Here is a 14,439-nt window from a genome sequence, read left to right as displayed (position 1 = left end):
TGGAGGAAGTCTTCACAGGCACTTGGGTTCTAATCCGTTTCCATGGACATTCTCCACCATGACTGGTTAGTTCTTGAGGTTAGAGCATCAGGTTAGAGTACTGTAGTGTGGGCCAGGCAGTTCTATCCACAGAAAAAGTGTAGAACCATCACCAGGGCCTACACTAGAATACAACCTTCAGTTCTACACTAGAATTCAACCAAGTGCCAGTAGCCTCAAAGGGAACCAAGAGAGGGTGGTATTGAGAGTTTCTAAAAATTCCATTCCTACTACCAGAGGCAATAAAAATGGCATGTGAAGGAAGAACAACACATTTTGTGACTTCTTATATTCCAATTAGAACATGGCTGTATATGGTTGGCAGGATCTGGTGGGACAGAAAGTTTCCACTGATCCACCTCATTGCTTAAAATAAGATGGTTTCTTGAGTCATAAAACATAAATGCAAAAACCATGCCTTCTGCTACATTGCTTCCCCCCACTCCCCGCAGCACTTTGCAAGTGCCTGGAATATAATAACTGCATGCCAATTTATTTTTCTCAAAGTTCCTCAGGGATTAACAATGACCACAATAAAAGGTTCAGAGGTTTTTAAGACACTACATTAAAACAAGTTTTTAAAGACGATTTTTTTTTTGTAATAGAACTTTTACCATGCTAATGTACATAGTGCTATTCCAAGAAAGGGGGAATGTAATTTGCCACATTTCCCAAAGTTATTTGACCATAGAACTTTTTCCTTGCAGGAGCATCCCATGGGATCATCAGTGGGCTTCAGTATGGAAAAGAAGGGTTTATTGAATGAAAAAAAAAATAGCGGAGAGCACGAAGGTAGAGTCTAACTCAATGAAATGCCAAGTTGACCCTCAGCCTGTCCCTACTGGAGTAGCCCAGATGGACTGGACCAAACTTGAGGATAAAAGTATGGGGTAGAATTAGAGACTCACACAAAATAATTTTGCAGGCCTCTTCCCCTCAGTATTTTTAATAGGCAAAATCAGGTTAAAATGAACATCAGCAATTACTCAGAGTTACATGAACCAGATCCCTAGCTTTCTTTTCTTTTCTGTTTTTCTTTTCTTTTCTTTCTTTCTCTCTCTTTCTTTCTTTCTTTCTTTCTTTCTTTCTTTCTTTCTTTCTTTCTTTCTTTCTTTCTCTCTCTCTCTCTCTCTCTCTCTCTCTTTCTTTCTTTCTTTCTTTCTTTCTTTCTTTCTTTCTTTCTTTCTTTCTTTTTTTTGACAGAGTCTCTCTCTGTTGCCCAGGCTGGAGTGCAGTGGCATGATCATAGCTCACTGCAACCTCTGTCTCCCGGAGTTCAAGCGATTCTCCTGCCTCAGCCTCCCAAGTAGCTAGGATTACAGGCACATACCACCATGCCTGGCTAATTTTTATATTTTTTAGTAGAGACAGGGTTTCACCATGTGGGTCAGGCTGGTCTCAAACTCCTGACCTCAGGTGATCCGCCCGCCTCAACTTCCCAAAGTGCTGGAATTGCAGGCATGAGCCATTGCACCCAGCCCCTAGCTTTTACTTCTCATGCCATCTTTTGTCGACCATTTCATCACTTCATTGACTATTTGTTCATTTCATCAGAATAAAGGAAAATAATTAAAAGAACTCTAGGGCCTTTAGCTTAGGATCATCTAATTCAACCAATTGTGGTAACTTTTTAAAGGTTGCCTTATAGCAAAATCAAGGCTACAACCTTGGCCTTTCCCATAGCCCTTTGCTTTTAACCTTCATTCCTGTATGATTCTATGATAGTCTAGCCTGGCTCTTTCCCAAAATATTAGGATATCTGATGCAGATAGAGTCTATGGGGCCAAAACTTTAATGTTTCTGCTTTCCAGTTAATTGCTATGTTTAGCTGGATTGTGCACTTCAAAATATCAACATGAGTGTGAATCTGTACATTTTTTAGCACAATGTGTTGATACAATGAACACTGTATGAAGTATTGCCAATCAGTGTTTGATATAGGCATTTCCAACTACCTAAAGTTGAGTTACCTATCTGGGCTTCTCCCTATACCACTGAGTAAGAGAGAGTGGGCTGTGTGTGCATTTAATGAAGACTAACATCTAGTTAATGTTTCCAACAGGTGAGATTATTTTCCACAGCAACAAAAGCTTTGCTGGAGCTGTAGCTGGCCACGGAAAAGGCAAAAAAGCAGCAGTTACCTTGCAAAGTGTTAAAAATGGCAAAAAGATACAAGAAAAAGATTCTCACAGGTCCCCAGGCAAAAAAGGCAAACCCCCAGGTGAGGCCAAGTAAGAATGTCAGGCTCGTTGTGCCTTTGAGGTCATGCAGGATCATCTTCCGACGAGTCTTCTGGCTTTGGGATTTCACAGAATTCAGTTGAACAAGAACAGTGCAGAACATGGAGAGATTCATGAGAAATATGAGGCAAAAATAAGCCACCACTGAGATGTAAAAGATAGAATCATCTTTAATCCAACAACTGTAAGAAACAAAGAAGACTATCATGAGATACGGAAACATAAAGTCCTATTTCTCAGAGACTGAAGATCATCTAGTCAATTTTATTTCACCCTAAGGGCATCTAGCCCTAGAGAAATGAACTGGACAGAGTTCACTCACACCAACTGGAGGCAGAGCTGGGACAAGAACCTCAATCTCCTGAACCCCACTTCAGGGTTCTCTCCAACACTAAGTCAGAAATCCTAGAGGATGGTTTCTGCCATCCTCTAGGATTATGCGGAACCCGTCAGTCCAATTCCCTAGGAAATGGTTCTATTCGTTAATAGCAGAAAAACGAATGATACATTTTCCCCCAAAGTGGCTCTCTGTCGCCGCGCTCCCCACACCGCCCCCGCATGCCCTCCCTCCCAACACCTTACACCTAAGCTCTTATTTGCAGGATGAATTCTACTTTACATGATAAATATCACAGTGAAAGGATGTGAGCAATGAGTGGCTTTTCTGAAAGCTATATCAAACAATGGTGAAATTATGAAAGTTAATGAAAATGCTACAAAAAGAGAACAGCTCTAGGTGTACTGCTTTAAAATATGATGTATTTGGATGACAAAGGCAACACTGGCCACTGGATTGATTAATGACTCTATAGTTTTTATTAAAGAAAAAATATGCAGTGATTCATATGAACAAATATTCCATTTAATAACATTTGCAATTACTGGAGGCATTTTCCCTGATTTTTGAACACGGAGAAGATTGACTAATTTAACTGTGTGTCAACTGAGCTCTCTTTTCTAAAACCAGGAAAATCTCTTTTGGTCATGTTGTTTATGTTGGCATGGATACTTTCACTTATGTGTGAGTTTGTCTCTGTGTGTGTGTTGCAAACGTGTTAAAAAACATTTAATTTTCCTAATAGATTCTGATACCTAGAGTTCCCTGAATATTATCAGCATCCTTAAAGGATGCTATAGAAAACTGTTAAAATGAGATAGTGTTATATGTTTGGGTAGAGAATCACCTTCAAGATATATTGTTAAGTGGAAAGACCAAGGTGCCAAATGGTGTATATCTACCACTTGGGTAACAAAGTGTGCAAGAGAATATCCATACAAATTTGATCTTTGGTAATAAATTGGTAATAAGAGTTACCTCAGGAGGGAAACTGGGTAGCTGGAGTTTGGAAGTGGGGCTTATTTTTCATCCTCTACCCTGTTGTACATTTGGATTTTGTTCCATGTGCATGAATTACTTCTTCAAAATATAATTTGAAAAAAAAAACTATTAGAGCAGTCTGCTTCTTATTAACCAAGTCACATCTGAAAAGTCTCTTTTGGGAAAAAGTGGAGTTGATTTTGTTCTGGTTTTGCTTTAGCTCTTGCTTTTGATGGTTCAAGAAGAGTCACCATTAGGTAGACACTGGGGACCTTTTAAGTCACAAAACAGGCAAGGGGGGAGGTTGGAGCGGGAGATAAGAAGGAAGGGAAGAGAAAATGGAAGAGAAAGAAAAGATAACAAGGAATTTTAATTAGAAAGCATCTGCTATAAAGGGCAAAATAATTTTGACCCGCTGGAAACTGTCATCTCAATATGAAAGACGGGGGAGTCTTGGAGCAGGACCTCCTACATTTGATTCCAGTCCAGTGGGAGAGGAAATCTATAGTGGAAGAACTTGAGAGGCAATGATAAAAAGAATGGAATAATCAGAAGTGTAAAATGAGATTGTGCAGCCTAAAGGACCGCAGGGCAACTGTCTACACGCCTACACGCCTGTAAAAGAAGGTTTTGGAGAGGTGGGGTGAAGTGAATTGCTACTCTCGTGTGATTGTGGTTGACAGAACTAAAGAGATGAGCTTATACATCAAATGGGATAAAAAGAAAAAAATGAAAAGAAACAAGAAAACAACAAAGCTGAGGCCATTTACAAAGGAAAGCTGTTTAGCATTCTTCAGGGAAGACCTTTGTTGCTGAAAGGTAAAAAATGTTTTCCAAATCATCTCAGAATTTCCTTGTAGTGGCCACTAACTCTTTGCAATGACCTTTGCAATGTGTGAGCTTTGTAATCACAATACCTGCCAGTTACACAGCATTTGCCGTAGAACAGGCAATATGCTGAGCACATTACATACATGATATCATTTTAATTTGCACAGGACGTTAACAGGAAACATTATTATTCCCATTTTCCAGAGGAGGAAATTGAACTAAAAAGTAAAGTAACTTGCCTAAGGTCATAGAGGACCCAGGCAACTAACCATTACATAAATGTAGCCTTGACTATGCTTAGGGCAAAAGGGCTTAGGCTGATTTCTTCCTGAAGCCAGAGTCAAGACCAATCCCAGGCAAGAACGCTTTACCATACCTTGCTGGGCCAGAGCCCCACCACTAGAGAAAGAGATGCTGGTACTTACAATGGAGTTGTTGGGCTCAGAGTTCCATACAGATCTTTTTTCACACTGACTGTGATTGCCACCATGATTGCTGGGATTCCTGCAGTGGGAAAGCAAGTCAGAGGCATTTCTTCAGGTAGCAGGGAGGCATCCTAATCAATGACTGTGGGTGATGATACATTAAGACACTGTTTAAATGAGCCACAGATGTGTGGGCATCAAAATACTATTGTTTGCAAAATGTTTGTGAATTCTTCCGAGTTAAACATTTCTAGGAGTTCTCCAATCTGCTAAACTAGACAGCATGCCAATGGCTCCAATACAACACCCACCAGTTATTAAAAATAGCTCAAGTGCCAAAAAATCAACTTGGCAAAAGAAGTATCTAGTTGATTGGAATGCAAGTTCGCATCAAGCATTTCTTCTTAGATGATAAGCCTCTAATTTTTACTCCCTTTCCACATCGCCCCTTCTTTCCCAATAGCTTTTTGTCTAGGTCACCTTAGGGCACAGGCAATCAGCTGCAGCCTTCAGTGCTTTTTTGACAGGGAAACTGTTTCCACACTCGTTACTAGTTTGACATTTTGACTAGATCGACCAGTTAACAACCACTCAATTCAGTCAGACTATAATAAAGCAATCAGTTCAGTCGAAATGGTCAAACGTGAGGAGAGTATAGACACAGGGTTTAAAAATCCAATTTCATGTACATTTGCAAAACTTAAATGATTTCTTTATCTCTCAATTGCATTTCTCCTAGACTAAGAGCATACACCTACATGCATTTTAGGGGTTTTGTTACATGCTTTCCAAAGCTGTTCCAAAGCCCAGGATGCCAAGTATCTTGAAAAATCCTCCACTGTCCCATTCTGTGATAAACAGGATAGTCCCTTCAAATCTGTAGAGCCCACCCCAAGCACAGCACCTAGAATGCTGCAGATGTTTTTAAAAATACCCCCGAAGGCTGGAAGGGAGAGACAGAGGAAGGCCTCATCTTTAGGATGGAAGTTGTGTGGCAGTCTTCAAGCTGTGTTTACATATTGAAAATTTTTTTTTTTAAAAAAGATCCCTTCGGTTGTTATTTTAAAAATATAAACAAATCTACTGTCTTGGACAGGGATTCATTAGGTTGGTGCAAAAGTAATTGTGGTTTTTGTCATTAAAATAAACCTTTCCAACAGGTTGCTTTGGCATTCATAAGGCAGAACTCCAAACATAAACAGATGTTAATATCTATTTTCCTTACAGTTGATTGCTTTTGTCTAATATTGAAATGCTCCAAAACTCCCTGTAGTGGGACAGCTCAGCTGTGGCTTCCTGGTGACCTTGCATGTATGCACATAGACCACGCAGGTAAAGGCTTATCTGAATTTGGGCGGTGTGCCCTGCGGACCTCCACAAATTCAAGAAGATGGGAGGCCTGTGGGGAGGTGCTCCGGGGCCATCTCCTATTCACCTCCCTGTCTCCTCCAGGAGGCTGTCAGGAGACAGCTTCTCATCATCTCCCAGGGCTCTGCAGAGGTGTGGGCCTTTGTACCCTGCCCCCTCAGAATAGGGCAGCAGAATAGGAAACAGCATCACTTCCATTTAAAACCAGCTCCTCAGCCACCGGGAATCCTACAAGTCATGTGACAGTCATCCATTCCCTTTGTTTTGGTGTCGTTCTTTTTAGTGTGGGGGACAAGAACATGAAAGCTGGCACTTTTAGGTACCCTTCCTTTCACAGTTTATGTAAGTAGTAAACTGAACCTAATAGTGGCTTATTGTATCTTTCTTTACTGATTGAGCCAGTCAGACTTCTCAGCTTGTGTGTGTAACTAAAGTTTTCCTGCTTCCAAGTACCAAACTTTAGCCTTTCCTGCCTCTCCTTGTAACCCAAGAAATGTATATGAAATTAGAAGATCAAAGAGATAAGAAGTGAGTCCTGGAGGAAGGGCTTAAAAAAGAAGCTGGGAATGAGTGACGATCAGGCAGAAGTAAAGCCAGGATGGAGTGACATTTACAGCCTTTTCACAGTTGGCCATATTATCTGCTTTTTGGATTATTCATGAAGGCTCTCCCACATTTTTCAATCCTCTGATTGAATCAAGATGAGGGACACAAGGCTCTAAGGGGAGTGTATCGACTGCTTTTGGCTCTGTGTTTCTGATGGATTCCAAAGTGTACTAAAACAAGCTTTTAGATTATGATCTGTTCAGTATTTGCCTGTCTCTGCTCCCCACATTAGCATAGATAATAGCACTGACTGTGTATCCAGTGAAAGCATGTACTATGTTAATGAACTCATTAAAGGGATGAGTAGCTAATTAGGAGGGTATTGTCTTCACAAAGGCAGTGGAAGATAAAATCTGTGTTCCTATGTACCCTAGGTATGCTACTTAATGTATATCTCCTACGCATCTAACACATTGTCTGAACCCAAAATCTGCCTTGAATACACAAGAGAGAGAGGAAAGGAGCTGAGCTGACCACGACAGTTAGAAATGCAGGAAACAAGCCAATGAAATGACATTTGTGTTCAGAAAGATCTATGCTGAGGACCATTCCTGGCTTCTTCCAAGGCCAGCAGTGATCATCACAGTCATGAGGTGTGATGAGAATCAGGTTCTGGCTGACCCAGCACTCTTTCACCCATTTCAAGTCTTTTCCCTGTTCCTTAAACAATATGGCAAGACCATAGAGGTTAGAAGTCCAAACTATGGAGACAAACTCCCTGGCTCAAATCCCAGCTCTCTTGCTTACTAACTGTGTGAGTTTTGGCAAATTACCTAATTTTTCTGTGCCTCAGTCTCCTCATCTATTAAATAGGAATAATGATGGAATCTATCCCATAGAGATATTATGAGGATTAAATGCATATGTAAAGCACTTAGAATAGCATCTGGCACATGTAAGTGCTACCTAAGTGTTAGCTGTTTTATCAGTATTTGTTGTGACTGTAACTTCTGCAAAGGAAGAGATAAAATCTATTCACTACTGTAGAGCCAGCACTTAGCACAACATACAATAAGTAAGTGCTCAATAAATGTTTGTGCACCAACTCCTCGCCATAAAGGTTAAAAATTGAATTAATAGAGCAATACAGGCAGAAAAAAAAGATGCATGCCCAAACACCAGCAAGGCCATCCTTAATTTTTTACCTGTGATATTAACAGAATCTAACAGAGCTAGAATTAGAAAGACAAACTTAAGACATAAATATCAAAAACAATGGCAGATATACTCACCCCAACCAACTAGACAAAATTTAAGTATATAATTTGGAATGTATATGTTGAAGACTTTGACTAGAGCCAAATACATGTGGACTGCCTCCAGGCCCATCCAAGTAAAAGAAACAAGCAGGAAGTAATGAAGTGCCACTGCAGCTGTGATACAAACTCCCGCCTTCTGAAATGATGACAACCAAGAATTGACCAGAAATACCAGGTTTAGCATCAGTAGTGATATGCACAGGTTGATCAGAATTTTGGCAGGATAATCTTTTCGAAGTTTGCTAAAAGAGAAAGTACAAGGTTAAGTTAGGTAAAGTCTGTTTTTTTTTTTTAATTAAACATTGCCACATCTTATCTACATAATAAGTGAAAGAATAAAAGAATTACTCATCTTTGCTTATACTTTGAAGTCCCCCATTCTCTTTCCAGGTAGAGTCAAAGTATAATAAACATAGTGACCTTAACTAACAGAAATAATAATAGCCTCTCTCAACTACACACTTGAGAGAGGCTATTATTTTTCTTTTTATCTTTTAGAAAGAAAGAAGGAGTTTCCTAGGTATTATGATTCTATCACCACTGCTTCAGCAGGCTGGAGCTACATATTACCAAATAGCAGGATGACTATGGAAACCATTCCAAGTAGAGCTACTTGGATAGTTCTAAAGATCCCAACATATGGCCTCATGGAAATATGGCCTTAAGTTTTATTAAGTGATTGCAACTGTACTTTGCAGAAACTCACCCAATATTTTTCAGAATAAAAAATATGTATTACCCCCTTTGATTATTTTACACTCTTATTAATTATTTAATGATTTAAATTTTGCTGTTTTCATTTAGTGTGAATTTTTTTCCTGAGGTTATAGTAAAGTGCACAAGTGTTAACTATATAACTTGATGGATCTTTACATATGTATATACCTGTGGAACTTCGACACAGATCAAGAGGCAGAATATTTTCAACATCCTAGAGAGCTCTTTCATGCTTCTCCCATTCAATATCACCCACCACAGGTAACCAATACTCTCACTTCTATCCCCATAGATTTCACCTGCGTTTGGAACTTTTTGTAAATGGAACCACACAGTATGTTGTCTTATTTTTCTGGCTTCCTTTGCTCAATTCTGTGTCTCTGAAATTTAGATATTATGTTGTATTGTATAGAAGTAATTCATTTCTTACTGCTGTGTAGCATTCCATTTTACAAATATATCACAATTTATTCATCCAATCAACTGTTAATGTAAATTGGGGTTGTTTCTAATTTGAAGCTACTGTGACTGAAGCTGCTATAAATATTCTTGTACATATCTTTCAGTGGACATATGTACTCATTTGTCTTGAGTATATATCTAAGAGCGAAATTTCTGGGTCAACAGCGAGATGTATATTTATATTTAACAGGTATTGCCAAAGAATTTTCCAAAGTGTCTGGTCCATTTTACATTCCCACTAGCAAATGTACGAGTTCCAGTTGTTCAACATGCTTGTTGACACTTGCTATTGTCCTTATTTTTAATTTTAGCCATTCTGGTGGGTGCAGAGAAGTATATAACTGTGGTTGTAATTAGGATTTCTCTGATGAGTAATGATGTAAAGAACTTTGTCATGTGCTTATTGGCGCCATCTGGTAAAGGTTAGGCTTAGGCACGGATATTCTCTTTTGTGAGGTGCCTGTTCAAGTCTTTTGTCCATTTACAAACTTTATTGTCTTTTGCTTTTTGATTTGTGAGAGTTATTTACACATTCTGCATACAAGTCTTTTATCTGATATATGCATTGTGATTATCTTCTATGTAAGGTTTGCCTTTCACTATCTGAATTGTGTCTTTTGATTAAAGAAGTTCTTAATAAAGTCTACTTTATCAAATTTTCTTTCAGGGTTGGTGTTCTTATATCCTGTAGAGAAATATTTTCCTATCCCAACTCTCTTGTTTTACAAAAATCCAATTAAAATATTTTTAGAGGAGCCTTGATGTTTTGTTTTTAACCTGTCCACTTCATAATCTAATGGATCCAACTTCTTCCTATTGTGATGTGTTCATGAAATTAACAAAGTTACAATGGTAATAGCATCCATCAAACCAAATTAAACGTACTCAGAGCAAGGCTGTATCAACTTACTGAAAAGCTATGTATGTCACCACTGCAACACCCAGGAAAATGGAGGAGATTCCACATCCGGTGTATGTTATAAGCGCTAATATCTGTTCATTCACTGTATCCACTGTAGATCTGGATAAATCCTAAGGAACACAATGTGTTGTGTTTTACACATTCACCAGAGCAAGTTTATGGCAAAATGCTTCCAGTGTTCACTAACGGTAAGTTCCCAGGATGTATAACATTTCTGCCATAGCTCTTCTAAAACCAGATTATGTGAATGGATATATGATAAGACCTAATATTATTTGTTGAGTATGCCTAGTTCAACTGACTGTGTACAGAGCACGGGGAGCCATCAATAGCATTGGAAGAGCATTTAGTCCTTGGCTTCATCATCATTAACATGTTCTACATTTAAAATATAACAAAACTAATAGATGTGAATTTGGGATGCAAAGTGAATAATTATCTGAACTGAGCATCTCAAAACACTACACAGAACAGAAAAAAAAAAAAAAGATCCTTTTCCTTAGACCTTAAATAGCTTTCACAAAATTAACAAATAAAATGGACCTTAGAGATCACAAAGTTCAGTAATTTATTAATTAAGTACCATTAAAGATCTGAAATGACATGCAAAATTATTTGAATATATGTGTGCACTGGTCTAAGAAGAAGGTCCAAAGCTTTCATCAGATGATTAGAGATTCATGACTCATAAAAGGTTAAGAAGCAGTATTTACTTTGGTAGTCCTCAACCAGGAGTGATTTTACTCCTCTCCCAGGGACATTTTGCGGTATCTGGAGGCATTTTTGGTTGTCACAACTGGGGAGGGTGCTACTGGCATCTAGTGGGGAAAGACCAGGGATGCTGCTAAACATCTCACAAAGCACAGAACAACCCCCCACGACAAAGAATTATTTGGGGCCCGGCGGGGTGGTTCACGCCTGTAATGTCAGCACCTTGGAAGGTTGAGGTGGATGGATCGTGAGGTCAGGAGATCGAGACCATCCTGGCCAAAATGGTGAAACCCCGTCTCTACTAAAAAAATACAAAAATTAGCTGGGTGTGGTGGCAGGCACCTGTAATCCCAGCTACTGGGGAGGCTGAGGCAGGAGAATCGCTTGAACCCAGGAGGCAGAGGTTGCAGTGACCCGAGATTGTGCCACTGCACTCCAGCCTGGTGACAGAGCTAGACTCTGTCAAAAAAAAAAAAAAAAAAAAAAAGAAAGAAAGAAAGAAAAGAAAAAGAAAAAGAACTATAGAAAAAGAAAAAGAACTATTTGGCCAGAATATCAATAGTGCCAAGATGGAGAAACCCTGGTGTACTCCAGTCATTCACATTTCAGAAGAAAAATCTAAGATCCAAAAGAGGGAAACAACCTGACCAAGATCACATAGCTAGTTACAGACAGAGCTGGAACAAGAACCCTGGTCTCTCTCTCTCTCTCTCTCTTTTTGTTGTTGTTTTTTTTTTTTTTTTTTTTTGAGACAGGGTCTCACTCTGTTGCCCAGACTGGAGTGCAGTGGCCTGATCATGGCCCACTGCAGCCTCAACCTCCCTGGACTCAGGTGATTCTTCCCACTTCAGCCTCCCGAGTACCTTGGACTACAGACACATGCCATCATGCCCGGCTACTTTTTTTATTTTTATTTTTTGTAGAGACAGGATTTTGCCATGTTGCCCAGGCTGGCCTTGAAATCCTGGGCCCAAGCAATCCATTCACCTCGGCCCCCAAAGTGCTGGGATTACAGGTGTGAGCCATGATGCCCAGCCAACCCCAGTCTTTTGACTCCCACTGTAGTGTTCCAGCCAATTTGGAGGGAGTTGAACAAAATTATTACAATTCAACAAGTATCAATTGAGTACCACTTACTTGTTGAATAGATATGGTTTAAAAATAAATATAAAACAGACCCACAGCCCTCAAAAAGCTAACCATTCTTTGTGGGAACAAGTAACATATGACACATTCAGATAACAGTATATAATAAAGTCACCTAAGAAATCCAGGAAAGTATTCTGATGTGGGTAGAGAAGAAGGAATACATTTGATAGTCCTTTGGAAGAAAAACTCAACAAATACCTATGATCCTTCTTACATTTAAATATTTTAATGACCAGACCCTTTAATCCAGCAATTCTACTTCTGTCAACTTATCCTGCAAAAATACTTACACCAGTGTTCGAGGACACATGAGTAAGAATGTGTATTACAGAAATGTTTGTAATGAGAAAAACAGCAACAGCTATAATGTCCACCAGTCAGGAATTAGTTAAATTTATTGTGTTAAACCCAAACAATGGTATACTATAAAGGTATTTTAAAAATTGAAGTATAATAGATAGATACACATTTGCCTGAAAGTTGTGCAATATATGTTGTTAAGTGAAAAAAGCAATTGGTAAAAACAGTATGAATAATTTGATGCCATGTTTATAAAACAAAGCAAAAACATACATTAATATATACACAGGAAAAAAACCTAAATTAATATACACGTTAGACTGTTAAAGGTGGTGATCACTTGGGAGGGAGGCTACAGGGACCTTTTCTGTACTGTTTGAAATTTGAGAAGCAAGCATTAATTTTATAAGGAGAAAAAATAAATAAATATTTGTCTCAATCTGCTCTACTTTGGATGGATGAACAAATTGGAGGGGGGCTTTTCTTTTCCAAATGCATACCATTTTTAAATAACAATTCACACATATATTACTGGTCTAATAAAAATTCTCAAACTTCCATCAAGGAGTGACTAAGAGACAACTCACCATTAAGACTCCAAAATGGGTGAGATGGTCACACTGACAGATTGTGTAATTTACGTTTGTTTCCTTTACTTTACAGCCTGATGAATTCCATCCACCCAGCCCATCTGTAGGAGACAGAAGGAAATTTCAAAGCAATTTTGTTTTTCTCAGAAATGTTTAACTTTTCATTATATGCACTATTTAAACGTATGTTATAATTAGTATTATTTGCTAAGACAGCAAGATTGGGGTATAATTGAACACTGAAATTAAATTAAGTCTAATAGACTAAACTGACTTTTTGGGGACTTCGTAAATGGCATAACTTCTTCAGCTCTCACTTTTCCAGTTCTTGTACCATACCTCTATAAATTAGGACAGACTCTAACCATGAACAAAAGTCCTGCCACCACACTACAGTGATAAAGACTTTTTTTAAAAGTGGCCAATAAATAGGAAGCAGGCAGATCTGGAATCTTTTTAAGGACATGGACATATGGAATATAGGCTGGCACTTGAGCTTACTCAGAGGGACTAGAATAGACATCTGAAAACCCAGCTGAACCCGCAATTCAAAGGGTCTCAAGTGCTTTGAACCAAAGTCAGATCATGGTCTAGAACTCTGCAGGGCCAATTAGAGCCTCTGCTCTACTGGACACCTGGCTAGTATCTTCTGAGCACACTCAGGGTTTAGAACTAACACTTATACTTCCATAACCTGTAGATCTCAGGTACTAGACCGGATTGAGAGTAGAACTACACGAGTGGCACTAGACCAAAGGGGTTATCCCAGGGCAGGCAGCTAAGTGTGGTCAACATTTGTCCATCTGGGATAATGCCAAAGGTTCCAGAGGTTCTAGATGCATGGGACAGAGGTGCAGGGGCAAAGGGTGACCTGAGATTAGCCCAGTAATTTGCATTAATGAACACAGAGATCAACTTATTGAGGTTGTAGGGGACAAAGCTCATCACTTTATAGGAGTTTTATCCTGAGAGACTTGGAAGGAATCAGGAAAGGGCAGGCAGTGTTATTTTTGTCTGTCAGAAAGAAGTAGTATTCTTATACCCTAGGGAGCCAAATGGGAAGAGAATTTCCATTTTGTCCCAGAATTCCAAGGATAGTGAAAAAGGGAAAGGTCCTAGGCAGAGTTTCCACAGGCAGAAGGACTCCTCACTTAGCCACTCCTGGCGTTCTTAGGGAAATTGATTCTGTTTGGAAATTGTCTGAGATTCGGTGATAACCCTGGATATTTCCAGTGAAGATGGCAGGCCTAAGAGCAAATCAGTCAGCAATGACCATTCCCAGTCTCTTTTACTATCTGTCTCCAAAGACTCATGCTTATTCCAGCAATTAGGATCCTTAGAGACCAACCAAGAAGTTTCATCTCCTCAATGAAAAGATAAAAAGACTGGGGCTCAGAGGGGGTAAATTGCTTACCCAAGGTCACACAGTCAGTCTAAAAGAGGTGAGGAGAAAAAAAAAGGGAAGGAGGTTGTAGATCTCGCAAAACTCTGTGGGAAAGCCC

General features: G+C 39.2%; 2 protein-coding genes across 3 annotated transcripts in view; one reads left to right on the top strand and one right to left on the bottom strand.

The window, feature by feature from the left end:
* The window catches only part of MAP7D3 (MAP7 domain containing 3), a 195,566-nt gene that overhangs the window by 5,130 nt on the left and 175,997 nt on the right, over positions 1 to 14,439 (top strand). The gene's annotated exons all lie outside the window — the stretch shown is intronic.
* Positions 1 to 14,439, bottom strand: part of ADGRG4 (adhesion G protein-coupled receptor G4) — a 113,855-nt gene that overhangs the window by 7,934 nt on the left and 91,482 nt on the right. For both annotated transcript variants that reach the window (XM_050777198.1, XM_050777197.1), the window contains exons 16-20: positions 12,935 to 13,038; positions 10,176 to 10,297; positions 8,060 to 8,328; positions 4,854 to 4,932; positions 2,181 to 2,461 (exon numbers count right to left, since the gene is read on the bottom strand). In XM_050777198.1, the coding sequence (XP_050633155.1) occupies positions 2,181 to 2,461; positions 4,854 to 4,932; positions 8,060 to 8,328; positions 10,176 to 10,297; positions 12,935 to 13,038 (855 nt within the window). The remainder of the gene's footprint in view (positions 1 to 2,180; positions 2,462 to 4,853; positions 4,933 to 8,059; positions 8,329 to 10,175; positions 10,298 to 12,934; positions 13,039 to 14,439) is intronic.

The sequence above is a fragment of the Macaca thibetana genome, chromosome X (genome assembly GCF_024542745.1).
Source record: "Macaca thibetana thibetana isolate TM-01 chromosome X, ASM2454274v1, whole genome shotgun sequence".
In the NCBI taxonomy this organism is placed as follows: domain Eukaryota; kingdom Metazoa; phylum Chordata; class Mammalia; order Primates; family Cercopithecidae; genus Macaca; species Macaca thibetana.
The sequence above is the reverse complement of the archived record's forward strand: the minus strand, read 5'-3'. Positions and strand labels throughout refer to the sequence as shown.